Consider the following 14,099-nt stretch of genomic DNA (forward strand, 5'->3'; position numbering starts at 1 on the left):
TGGGAATTAATCTGGAATTTGGGCTACTATTGGGGAAAGCTGTTGACTTGAGTCAGCATTAAGGCTGGTTCTGGGAACCACTAAGTTCAGGTAAGTCTCAATATGAAAAAGGTAGTTATTAGGACCAAGTAACTAGAAAAGAATGGTTATCTCTGTTAACCTTTTCTAGTAGCAGACAACATGAATAACTATTGTCCTGATTAGTAATAATTTTTATACTTATATAAACTATTTTGGCTTTGTCTATTTTATAAATGACCCTTGTGAAAATATACAGGCAACACTTAACAAATTCACTCATATAAAAAAATATGGAAATAAAGATTCCATCAAAATTTAATATTTAAATGACAGAAAATGGATTAAACAGAAGGGCTGAGCTGAAATTAGTGGTGTATTAGAGTTGGTTGTAACTAGTTTGAAACATGAAAGTGGATTATTAATATTTCTTCCCATCTCTGACATCATGTTGGTGATTTGAATTGGCCACGGTGGGAGCATTTATACCATGAAAATCAGCAAATGTTACAAATCAGGACTTTTTTTTTTTTTTTTTTGCTTCTTTGCTTATCTAATACAGTGATGGTGAACCTATGACACACGTGTCAGAGGTGACACGCGAACTCATTTCTTTGGTTGATTTTTCTTTGTTAAATGGCATTTAAATATATAAAATAAATATCAAAAATATAAATCTTTGTTTTACTATGGTTGCAAATGTCAAAAAATTTCTATATGTGACACCGCACCAGAGTTAAGTTAGGGTTTTTCCAAATGCTGACACACCGAGCTCAAAGGGTTCGCCATCACTGCTCTAATATATATAAATTTTTTCATTTGTTCATTTGAAGAATCGGCTAAACATTTATCAACATATCACTGGCTAAAATCACTAAAATTCATTTCTTTCTCATCCTGTAGAAATATCAAGTTTCTACAGGATGGGGCAAAAGTAGGTTTACAGTTGTGAGTATGCTAAGCAAAATTTAAACTTGTATTATTTATTTATTTATTTATTTATTTATTTATTTATTTATTTATTTATATTGATTAAGGTATTACATATGTGTCTTTATCCCACAATTGCTCCCCCACCTCCATACTCATGCCCTCACCCCCCTGGTGTCTGTGTCCATTTGTTAGGCTTATATGCATGTGTACAAGTCCTTTGATTTGTATTATTTATTAACTATTATATTATTTTTCATAAGAAAAACTGTAAACTTACTTTTGCCCCACCCTGTATTGGGGTCAAAAGTCAACCGCACAAATAGAAAATAGGGAAATCTGATTTAACAGAAGTTTTTTTTTTTAATGTCTTCACTGACCACAGGTTTCAACATGAATCAGCAGTTATTTAGAGGTTGTAAAGGGGTTCAGAACAGGCCTCTCCAAGATATGCTACTTTGGAATGTGGACTATTTTGAGCTAAAGGTAATTGAGACGCTGAAGGCACAAGAGAAACTTTTACCAGAAATAACTTTTTATGACCTATTTATAGGACAGGGCAAACATATTTACTAAACACTTGCTCTTATCTTGAAAATTATCCTCCTTCTGAAATGTCAGGGCATTTTACCCTACTTTAGTTCAGGATATCATAGATACCTCATATTAATTTTCTGTCTGTAAACCTCTCTTGTATGTGGAATCTCTTATTCTGTAATATATGTTGGGGTTCCCATACATGCAATATGTAATTAAACTTGGTAATTTTTTCTTAATCTGTCTCATGCTGATTATTAGACCAGCTAAAAGAAACTGCAAGGCTAGAGTAAAATGTCTTCCTTCCCCAAAGTTGGAAAACGTCTCTATAGGACTGCATGAATATATGTATAGGGTCCAGAATAAACAAGAACCAGCCTCACTAAAGCTCTGTGGGGTTGTGTGTGTGTGTGTGTGTGTGTGTGTGTGTGTGTGCGCGCGCGCGTGCTCGCGTGCGCTTTTGTTTTTGTTTTGTTTTTAATCCTCACCCGAGGATACTTTTTCCATTGATTTTTAGATAGTGAAAGGGAGAGAAAAAGAGAAACACTGACGTGCGAGACACACTGATTGGCTGCCTTCTGCAGGAGCCCCGACCAGGGCCGGGGATCAAAGCTACAACGGATGTAAGTGCCTTGACTAGGAGTTGAACCCGAGACCCTTTGGTCCATGGGCCGATGCTATAACCACTGACCCAAACTAGCCAGGGCTAAAACTCTGTGTTAATAAAAACTAAGCTGAGTGTTTTGTTTACTGCAACTATATTTTGAGATGGGTACTTAAAAACCATGTGGTCAGGACTGAAATTATGCCACACAAAAAAATGACCAATGAACTGAGAGGAGAAACTATAAAATTCACAAGAGTGATAAAACTACCACTATTTGAAGATAAGACAATTGAAATAGTACTGATGTCTGTAACCTGATTTAAAAGGCATCAGGAAAATAAGATCAATGGAGGGATGGATAGGCAAATAGGTGTGTAATAAAGAAAATATAGTAACTATAGAACATAGTATCAATTCTTGGTGACAGATATATGGGTATGCACTATAAAATTCTTACCACTTTTAATTATGTTTGAAAACTTCCATAATGAAATGTTGGACGGATAAAGAATAGTGGTAATCACAATTCTGGAAATGCATAGTTTTATAGTCTTAATACTGATAACATCTATCAGTTGGGTTTATAACTTAAAAAAATCATTAACAACAGTGTAAAAAGAGCAGTAGATATATTTTGTTTTAGACCAGAGGGGAAAGAGCTATAGGAATAGTGTATAAAGATAAGGATACAGCCCTAGCCAGTATGGCTCAGTGGATACAGCATCGGCCTGTGGACTGAAGACTCCCGGGTTCGATTCCGAACAAGGGCACATGCCTGGGTTGCAGACTCGATCCTCAGTGGGGGTGTGCAGGAGGCAGCCAATCAATGATTCTCCTCATTTATGTTTCTCTCTCTCCCTCTCCATTCTTCTTTGAAATAAAAAAAACCCATCAACACTAATAAAAGAGAAAAATGGTAATTGGCGTACGAGCTACCCTTTTCATTGGCTAATCAGGGCTATATGCAAATTAACTGCCAACTAAGATTGGCAGTTAACTGCCAACAAGATGGCGGTTAATTTGCATATGTAGGCACAATGCAGGGAGGCGAAAGGGAAAGCAGGAAGAAGCCCCCTGCCACTGACAGTGATCGGAAACCCAGGGGGGAGCTGCCCTGCCCCCCAGCCATGATCAGAGAATCAGGTGCCTTTTCTGCCCTGGCCAGTGATAGCAGGAAGTAGGGGTGGAGCCAGCGATGGGAGCTGGGCACGGTCGAAGCTGGCAGTCCCAGGAGCTAGGGGTCCTTTGCCTGGGCCTAAAGCGGAGCCCACGATTGCGGGGCCGCTGCCACTGCAGGTCCCCGCTGCCTGGGCTAGACGCCTCAGCCAGAGGCGTCCTGCAGGGGCAGGGGCGGAGCCCGCGCGATCGCGGTGCCCACCCACCCCCCCCCCCCGCTGCCACTGCAGGTCCCCACTGCCTGGGCCAGACACCTAGGCCAGAGGCATCAGGCCTGGGCAAGGGGCCGATCCTGCGATTGGAGGGTGATGGGGGTCAACACCTGTATGTGAGAGGCTCCCAGTATGTGAGAGGGGGCAGGCTGGGCTGAGGGACACCCCACACACACACACACACACATCCAGTGCACGAATTTCGTGCACCGGGCCCCTAGTATTTTTATAAAAAGACAAGGATACATTTTCTAGCAATGTGAAGTATTCAACTATAAGTAGCGTTATAAGATGGTATTCTATCGCAGGAAAAAGTAGGAGAATATCTATGATGAACATGGTAGAAGAAATTCTTGCATTGATTAGGAAATTAAGAGACCACTATAATCATGTGTACACTCTTAAAATTCTTGTATGGTACCCAAATAAAAATTAATTTTAATCTACAGAAGTTGATACTAGAAAAAATTATGAGCATGTTTAGAGCAATAATCTCTCCTTACCTTTCAGAAACTCTGAACTCTAATAGACACTTTCTACTTGACATCTCTCCTGGATATCTAATAGGCCACTCAAACATATTATAGCTAGAGCAAAACTCGATTTACTGTCACTTGTGAATTAAGTTCTACCCTAATATTGTCCATTTTAGTAAATAACATTATAATCCACGAGCCACTTAGGCTGGAAGTCTGGGAGTCATCTTTGACTAATGCCGAAGATGACTTATTTTTAGCCTTATGTTAATTGTTATTAAAAACATCACACATATAATTTTTAAATATTTTGTAATAAAATGTGGGGACCTTAGAACAGCCTAAACAATAAGCCTGGTTCAAAACTATGAAAGTACATTTTTAAATAGTAATTTTACGGATGAAACTGGGGACAGGATGCAAGGAAGGAAATGAGGGCACAAATGCTATAAATAAAACAAACAGGAACAAAAAAAAGAAAGGAGAAATTATAAAAAGAATCATCAAAGAGGTGAAATAAAGACTAGAAGTGTCCACTAGATATGGGGATTAAAATGTCACTAAGTGACTTTAGGTGGGAAAAAGCTCAGTAAAATGACAGGGTAAAAGCCACATTGCATGGATTGGAAAATGGTTTTGAAGATGATAACATATAGATATCAACTAGAGGCTTGCATTAATAAAACAAATTTTAGAAGCAATAGCCAGAAGGGAAAAACAGCACTAAAGAAATAACCAGAATATGCAGTAGTCCAGTGGTTCTCAACCTTCCTAATGCTGCGACCCTTTAATACAGTTCCTCATGTTGTGGTGACCCCCAACCATAAAATTATTTTCATTGCTACTTCATAACTGTAATTCTGCTACTGTTATGAATCATAATGTAAATATCTAATATGCAGGATGTATTTTCATTGTTACAAATTAAACATAATTAAAGCATAGTGATTAATCACAAAAACAATATGTAATTATATATTGTAAAATATTTATTTCTAATTACAAATATGTGTTTTCCGATTGTCTTAGGCGACCCCTGTGAAAGGGTCGTTCGACCCCCAAAGGGGTCGTGACCCGTAGGTTGAGAACCACTGACCTAGTTGGTTTGACTCAGTGGATAGAGCGTCAGCCTGCGGACTGAAGGGTCCCAGGTTCGATTCCAGTCAAGGGCACATGCCTGGGTTGTGGGCTCGATCCCCAGTAGGGGGCGTGCAGGAGGCAGCCAATCAATGATTCTCTCTCATCACTGATATTTCTATCTCTCTATCCCTCTACCTTCCTCTCAGAAATCAATAACAATATATTTTTTTAAAAAAACTAGTGGCTTAAATGGAAGAAACTTGCCTATCACTATAGTAACCAAAGTAAATGACATTTTTGGAAAGGAAGAAAACACATTTTTCTTCAAATAAGCTGTTGAAACAATAGAAAGCTTATAAAAAGTTCATTTGTATAAAGAATAGGAAAGAACTTACACTTTATCCCCAATTTCCTCTGCCATTCGAAGAATTTCAAAGAGAAGTACCATTTTGCCAGAATGCTCTAAAATCTCAGCATCAGCATCAGTAACAAAATCTTTATACCAGTCTGGAGCTGGGCTGCTTGGATTAGAAGAGGAAGTAGCTTTACCTAAATAAAATAAATGAAACATAAATAAGTAGGCAAATAAGGAAAAGAAAAAACTACAAGATCCCAAGAGAGGTTAAGAAAACATATCTACTAGGTGTACCAGTTAATAATGCGGAATTTTTTCAATAGATGGAGTTACACATATGTTGATATATATGCGATTTGATATATATGCTATTTTGTTGTATTGATAGCAAGCTTCAAAACCTCCTATGTCAAATTTGCTGAAGATGTTAACATCATAGATATTTTTATGCTTAAAAATGTCGAATTTCGTGCCAAAAAAGAGCATTTGCGGGACGTTTTAATTCATTACTTTACTTTGAAGAAAAAGTTATCGTATACTTCGGGAAGCTTATGGTGAGTACCCATCTCAAAATACTTGTGAACGCTGGTTTAAATGCTTTAAAAGTGATGATTCCGATGTGAAACACAAAGAACATCCAAGTCAACCGAAAAAGTTTAAAGACCAACAATTACAAGCACTATTGGATGAAGATGCGTGTCAAACTCAAAAACAACTTGCAGAAAGATTAAACGTTGCTCAGCAAACAATTTCTGATTGTTTACAAGCAATGGGAAAGATTTTAAAGGAAGGAAAATGGGTGCCACATCAACTGAACGAAAGACAAATGGAAAAATGAAAAGTCATCAGTAAAATGTTGCCTCAACGGCACAAAAGAAAGTCTTTTTTGCATCGAACTGTGACTGGTAATGAAAAGTGGATTTATTTTGAGAATCCCAAATGCACAAAATCATGGGTTGATCCAGGTCAACCATCAACATCGACTGCAAGGACAAATCACTTAGGAAAGAGGACAATACTCTGCGTTTGGTGGGATCAGGAAGGCGTGGTGTATTATGAGCTTCTAAAACCAGATGAAACCGTTAATACTGATCGCTACTGACAACAAATAATCAATTTGAACCACGCTTTGATTGTGAAACGACCAGAATGTGCCAGAACATGCAGCAAAGTAATTTTGCTTCATGATAACGCACCATCACACACTTCAAAACCAGTTAAAGACACGTTAAAAGATCTTGCCTGGGAAGTATTAACCCACCCGCCGTATTCACCAGACCTTGCTCCTTCAGATTACCACTTGTTCTGATCAATGGCACACGCACTTTCTGAGCAGCACTTCAAAACATACAAAGAAATGGAAAATTGTGTCTCTGAATGATTTGCCTCAAAACAAGAAAAGTTCTATTGGGATGGTATCCACAAATTTCCTGAAAGATGGGGGAAACGTGTACCTAGAGATGGACGTTACTTTAAATAAAGCACTTTTGACATTTCTCTTGAAATTATCATGTTCTCTTTGATTACAAAATCGACCATTATTAACCGGTACACCTAGTAGACCAACCCAGAGAAACCGACATAGGAATTCGAGAGAGGGGAGCGACTCACGCGTGCGTGCACACACATCACCACCACCACTATCCCAGCACCCCCCTCGGCACACTCATGCCCAGAGAGAAAAACAGGACCACCACAGGGGAGAGACAGAACTCTATACTGTGAAAGAAAAATACTTGAGGCAGAGCACTTGGGTAGACAGAAACTCTAAAAGACAGAGGCCCCCAAACCCTAAGAGATAACCTCAAAGCACATCCCAAGAGACAGGGGGACTAGGAAAGAAAAAGGCCCAAAGAGAGACAGAAAGAGAAATGAAGGGAAGGAAGCAGAGAAGGAGACCGACTCTGAGATCAAGAGAGAGAGATCTTAAGCTCAGGGGCAAGAAACATTTCGCTGTGTTACTAGAATTCTAGAACACTCAAATATTCATCCCAGAGTCATTATATCATATTAATTTTGTTATTTGCACACCAACTTTCACTATGAAAGTTATACAAAATAATCTATTAAAGGTCTAAACATAAACAATTCAATACAAAATGAGGAATGAGGTTTAACCTGTTTTTGCCCAATTGCTTTTTAATGTGAAGTATTTTACATTTTTATATATTTCTGCTATATTTTACATATCCAAAAATGCATATGGAATAAACTGCCAAGTTCCTACATCCCACTTTTATCCAATTATAACACTTGTTAAACCTGCTTCTGATGCACCTGAAGACTACTATGTTATCCTACCCAATCACATTCTTCTTTTCCTCCCTCCTTTTAGAGAGGTAACTAAAACCTTAAAGTCTATGTTTATTATTTCTGTGTATGTTTAATATTTTCACTATATCTGTATCCCTAAACTGTACATTACCTTTTATGTTTTTAAACTATAGCAGGTCCTTGAATAATGTTGTTTTGTTCAAGGTTGTTTTGTTACAATATTGACAAGATACTACAGGAACTTAACGCTTGTTTACATCAATTTGCCTAGGGTAAAATTGGTTTCATTATGCATCATTTTGCTTAAAGCCACAAAACCGACCTAACCAGTTTGGTTCAATGGATAGAGCATCAGCCTGTGGACCGAAGGGTCCCGGGTTCGATTCTGGTCAAGGGCACAAGCCTCAGCTGCAGGCTCCTCCCTAGCCCAGGCCCTGGTTAGGGCTTGTGTAGGAGGCAACCAATCGATGTGGTTCTCTCACAAAATATTTCTCTCTGTCTTTTCCTCTCTCTTCCACTCTCTCTAAGTCAATGGAAAAATATCCTCAGGTGAGGATTAAAAATACAAAAACAAAAACAAAAAAAACCCCAAACCTTTAAAGTTGCAAAACCTATGTGGTGTTATATTTTTCCAGAATGTTGTCTGCCAGCACAAAATTATGCTTATGAATTTTTAAATTATCACTTTAACCATACTTATTTTATAGTCTTTATAAAATAGTTCTATTATCTGAGGTTCCTAAGAATTGAATCATGCTGTTTGTTTTGTGTGCTAACTTTCATCAGATTGACTGCTAACTTATTTTGTTTCTATCTTTACCTATGGTTAATTGTTTCCTCTCATAGCCTATATTTTTTTATTGTGATTTCCCTTTCAGTGTAGCTGTAATATGGGAGAATCTTGGTAGCTCAGGTTGAGGTCATTCATCTCCACAGTGATTCTCCAACTGCTTCTGTAAGTGCTCCAGGGAATTACCAACCCAGAATTACTTTTGATGCTAGTATGTCAGCTTGAGATTTTTAGACTATATAAGTAATATAAATTCAAACCATAAACTATGTGAGGGAAAGCCTGTGATTATGAATCCAAGGAAGCAATTTTTCCTAACCCAGAGCTGAGCGTAAAACAAATAAGCTTTCTTGTCTTTTCCCTGGGTGAAGGGTAATATTTTTTCTTATCCTATTCCTCCATGGAATATGTACCCTTTAAAGAAATTATGGATTAATCTGGATTCTAAAAACTCTCCACCTTATAAATGGTTCAAGGCCTAGTATCCTATCTCTGGATAGATAAAAACCAAAATTGCTAGTATCAAGAGTAGCATATCCCTATAGCATACCTTCTTGAACTTACTACTTATTAGCTCCCTCTTTTTCTGTCTGCGTCCTAGTGATTTTCATTACATTTAGCAGGCTGATTAAGCATTTATACTAAAACCACAATGAACTACTGCCTAAACTTTTCACATATCTGCAAGGTTCCATACCTATCCTTAAATGTATTAGTTTCTTCCCCTCTTTGCCTGGTAAATTTCTTATTTATGCGTTACCATCCTTCAAGAGTAAACTAAAATTTCATCTAAGAAAAGCCTCCTTGTAAGGTTGGCCTGTGGCTACTGTCTGGGAACTTCAATGGTAAATAGTTTCCTGTACTAATATAAAACTTTCCCTGATAAGAGGGGCTCACTGTGCCTAGATTGTTTGTACAAACAATGTGGTTTATTCTGAACACCTATTTTCTTTCTGGGAGTCTGGAATTTGGTAAGAGCTCTGTGCTGTGTATATATACATAACAACAGTGACTTAATTAATCAAAGTCATTCCTAAATATACACTCTAGATATTATAAAATGTTTACAAGGTAAGGCACAAAAAAAAAAAAATACAAACAACTTTACCCCTAATTTCTTTTCTTGTTTTCTGTTCTCTGTCTATAACTTTTGGTTATTTTATTTTATTATTATTGTTATTTTTTTTTTTTTTGCTTAATCCCTTCACCTTTCTTCACTCATCACCCCTACTGCCGACAGCTGTCAGTCTGATCTCTATCTCTGAGTCTGTTTCTATTTTGTTAGTTTTTATTTTGTTTATTCCCCATATAAGTGAAATTGTATCATGTTTTCCTTTCTCTGACTGGCCTATTTCATTTAGCATAGTATCTCAAGGTCCACCCATGCTGTCCCAAAAGGTAAGATTTCCTTCTTTTTAATGGCTGAGTAGTATTCCATTGTGTAAATGTACCATAGCTTTTTTTATCCATTCATCTACTAATAGGCACTGGGCTGCTTCCAAATCTTGTCCATTGTAAATAATACAGCAATGAACATAGGAGTGCATATATTCTATTTTTTTATTTATTTTTAAACTGAATTTATTGATGACATTGGTTAATAAAATTATATAGGTTTCAGGTGTACAATTCTGTAATACATCATCTGTATATTATAATGTGCATTTACCAACCACAGTCAAGTCTCCTTCCATCTCCATTTATCCTTCCTTTACCCTCTTCTACCTCTCCTTGCTGGGAGCCGGTCCATCCTTGCTGTTTCAAGGGACCTGGCATATATGGCATACGGTTTTTAATATGTTTGCTCACCTTCTTGGCGCTGTGTTTTAACCAAAGTCACCTCTCCGAGAAAGGTTGAATCCCCAGGTAGGGATTTTCCCCTGAAGTTAGGGAGGGAATAAAACCCCTCAACTAAGTGCCAGGCGGGTAATTAATCCCTTTAACTACGAACAATCATGCTTAAACTACATAATCTTTTCTCCCTGGAATGGAGATAAGAAACGCCCTAACCTTTGTAATAGAGATTGATAGGATTGAATCAACTGGTATAAATACAGTTGTAACAAGACAGAAACAGACAGAACTTAGAACAGAATCAAGAAGACAGAACCTACACAGAGCCTGGAGACAGAAGAACTTCGCTGGAGAGAATATGGCAAAAGATCCTGGACAGAAACTGGCCTCAGAACCTAGAGACAGAACCTAGCGAGAGAACATGGCAAAAGATCCTGGACTGAACCTGACTACAGAAATTGGCATGAGAACCTGACTAGAACCTGGACACTGAACCTGGCTGGAGAACCTGGACAGAACCTGGCTGGAGAACCTAGCGAGGGAACATGGCCACAGAACCTGGCTGGAGATCCGAAGCAGAACCTCTCTGGAGATCGAGACCAGAACTTGGCTGGAGATCCTGGCTAGGCTGCTGATCAACTGAACGCTGTCTCCGTGCCATTCCTTCTTCGCCGACTCCGTCCACAACTTTGGGGACCCCTGGACCTGCTGGGGTCGGACCCCGGCATCTCCTTACCCCTCTTTTCCTCTGATAATTACCATACTGTAGGGGTACAGAAAACACTACCCCTAATTTCTTGAGGCATTCTAAATATATATTTAACTACCATATTTACAGCAAGATACACTGTAGTTTTTTTTTTTTAAAGTAGCATATCATTAAAATAGTAGTACTAGTAGAATGGTAAGCTCCATGAATGCATTTTGTTCACTGATATAACCAAAGCTGCTACAGCAGTGCCTGGCTCATAGTAAGCACTCAACAAATCTTTGTTGAATGAACAAATATCATATAATAGTGCTAATAATATGGTCCTACATCACATACAAGGATTCTATCACAAAAGCTGATATCCATACAATAAATTATATACAATTTAAAATGTACTCTAATAATACCAAGATAATTAATAAACTGAATATTTTAAAGTAGTTACACAGCAAATTTCACATCATAAAACTGTCCTAAACCAATATTAAAACACAGAAAAAGTGATGCTGTAAGGTAAACTTAAATCAAGATTCTGCTTCTCAGAAAATTCAGAAATCTTCTGTAAAAGAATTAAAAAGCAACTTGAAGTAAAAATGAAATATGCCCTAGCCAGTTTGGCTGAGTGGATAAAGCATTGGCCTGTGCACTCAAACGTCCTGGGTTCAATTCTGGTCAAGGGCTCAGGCCCGGGTTGCAGGCTCAGTCCCCAGTAAGGGGCGTTTCTATCTCTCCCTCCCTCTTCCTTCCTTTCTGAAATAAATAATACATATTAAAAAATAAAATAAAAATGAAATATGCAGTGAGAATCATATTATAGTTCAACTAGAGGCCCGGTGCACAAAAATTTCCCCCCCCGGGGGGGGGGGAGGTGTCCCTCAGCCCAGCCTGTGACCTCTCGCAGTCTGGGACCCTTCGGGGGATGACCACCTGCTGGCTTAGGCCCGCTCCCTGGGGGATTGGGCCTAAGCTGGCAATCAGACATCCCTCTGGCAGCTCAGGAGCCCTTGGGGGATGTCCACTAGCCAGCGGGGAGTAGGCCTAAGCTGCAGTCAGACATCCTTAGTGCTGCTGAGGAGGTGGGAGTGGCTCCCACCACCACCACTGTACTGGCAGTCGTCAGCCTGGCTTGTGGCTGAGCAGAGCTCCCCCTGTGGGAGCACACTGACCACCAAGGGGCAGCTCCTGCATTAAGCGTCTGCCCCCTGGTGGTCAGTGTGTGTCATAGTGACCAGTCATTCCCAGTCGTTCTGCTGTTAGGGTCAGTTTGCATATTACCCTTTTATTATATAGGATAGAGGCCTGGTGCATAGGTGGGGGCCAGCTGGTTTGCCCTGAAGGGTGTCCCAGATAAGGATGGGGGTCCCGCTGGGGTGCCTGGCCAGCCTGGGTGAGGGGCTGATGGCTGTTTGCAGCTGGTCACACCCCCTTCAGGGTAGGGGTCCCCATTGGGGTGCCTGGCCAGTCTGGGTGAGGGGCTGATGGGTGTTTGCAAGCTGGTCAAGCTCCCCCCCCCGCAGTGGGGACCCTCACCCCATGAAGGTTTGGCCAGCCTGGGTGAGGGGCTGATGGCTGTTTTCAGACTGGCCACACCCTCTTTAGGGTGGGGGGTCCCCACTGGAGTGCCTGGCCAGTCTTGGTGAGGGGCTGAGGGTCGTTTTCAGGCTGGCCAAGCCTCCCAGTGATGGAAGCTCCCAGCCTCTCCTTTTTTTCTTTTTCTTTTTTATTCTGGGATTTATTTACCTCCTATAATTGAAACTTTGTTGCCTTCAGTGGAGCTCAGAACCAGCCGTGGGAAGCTTGGCTTCCTCCATCGCTGGGGCAACCAAGCCACCTGCTCGCTCCAGCTCCGTGGCTGCCAGCAGCCATCTTGGTTGGGTTAATTTGCATATAGTTGCTCTGACTGGCTGGTGGGCGTGGTGAAAGGCGTAGTGAAGGTACAGTCAATTTGCATGTTGTCTTTCATTAGATTAGATTATAGCTATGTACTTACTTAATATCCATTTCAAATTCCAGATGCAACATTTTCGCCCTATAATGCTTCCTACTTAGTTTTTTAAAAAATATATTTTATTGGTTTTTTTACAGAGAGGAAGGGAGAGGCATAGAGAGTTAGAAACATCGATGAGAGAGAAACATCGATCAGCTGCTTCCTGCACACCCCCTACTGGGGATGTGCCTGCAACCAAGGTACATGCCCTTGACCAGAATCGAACCTGGGAACCTTCCACAGGCCGACGCTCTATCCACTGAGGCAAACCAGTTGTAGAGGAAATAAATTTTTAAAAATTTATAATACCAACTATATATGTTCATATACTATGATCTACTCAGCCTTCTATGGAGTTAATCTAGATCTACAGAACAAAAATACATTTTTACCATTTATTTGTTCGGAAAAATGTTTCTGATAAACTATGTGTAAACAGATGCAAAAAATATAAAATACATCCATATATGAATGACATCTATTTAAATGCACACAGCTAAAATTAAACAAAGACCCTACACAAGTAGTCAGTTTCTCATTTGGAACCCAGAGCCTTCCCTGTTTGCTTTTAAGTTTATAACATGTAGCTACCTACATTTTGCCCCTGTTCTTTGCAACCTTTTTACATTATGGCATAAATGAAAAGCAATCACAGTCACATAGTACACCAGGAAAAATGGAAGAATCTATTCATTTCTGGACGTAACTCAGCTGCCTCAGACCCCACCTATACTTCCAAGTGATGAAGGAATCAATACCTCAGCATGCTTCTATGTAACCCATTTACAGCAAAGAATGGGACATACTCTCTCTGATCTCTAAACTTTAAGTTATGAGAAACATTTTAACAAGTAAATTTTAAGAAAATCATTCCCAGGAACACATAAACTCTAAGGCAGCATTCTCAACCTGTGGGTCACTACCCCTTTGGTGGTCGAACGACCCTTTCACAGGGGTCGCCTAAGACCATCCTGCATATCAGATATTTACATTACGATTCATAACAGTAGCAACATTACAGTTATGAAGTAGCAACGAAAATAATTTTATGGTTGGATCACAACATGAGGAACTGTATTTAAAGGGCCAGAAGGTTGAGAACCACTGCTCTAAGCTATCCTATATAATAAAACAGAAACATGCAAATTAGC

General features: G+C 39.5%; 1 protein-coding gene across 10 annotated transcripts in view; it reads right to left on the minus strand.

Annotated features, from left to right (window-relative positions):
* Positions 1-14,099, minus strand: part of ATRX (ATRX chromatin remodeler) — a 284,022-nt gene that overhangs the window by 70,242 nt on the left and 199,681 nt on the right. For all 10 annotated transcript variants that reach the window (XM_059679370.1, XM_059679369.1, XM_059679366.1 and 7 more), the window contains one exon: positions 5,432-5,585. In XM_059679370.1, coding sequence (XP_059535353.1) covers positions 5,432-5,585 — 154 coding nt within the window. The remainder of the gene's footprint in view (positions 1-5,431; positions 5,586-14,099) is intronic.

The sequence above is a fragment of the Myotis daubentonii genome, chromosome X (genome assembly GCF_963259705.1).
Source record: "Myotis daubentonii chromosome X, mMyoDau2.1, whole genome shotgun sequence".
Classification (NCBI taxonomy): Eukaryota; Metazoa; Chordata; class Mammalia; order Chiroptera; family Vespertilionidae; genus Myotis; species Myotis daubentonii.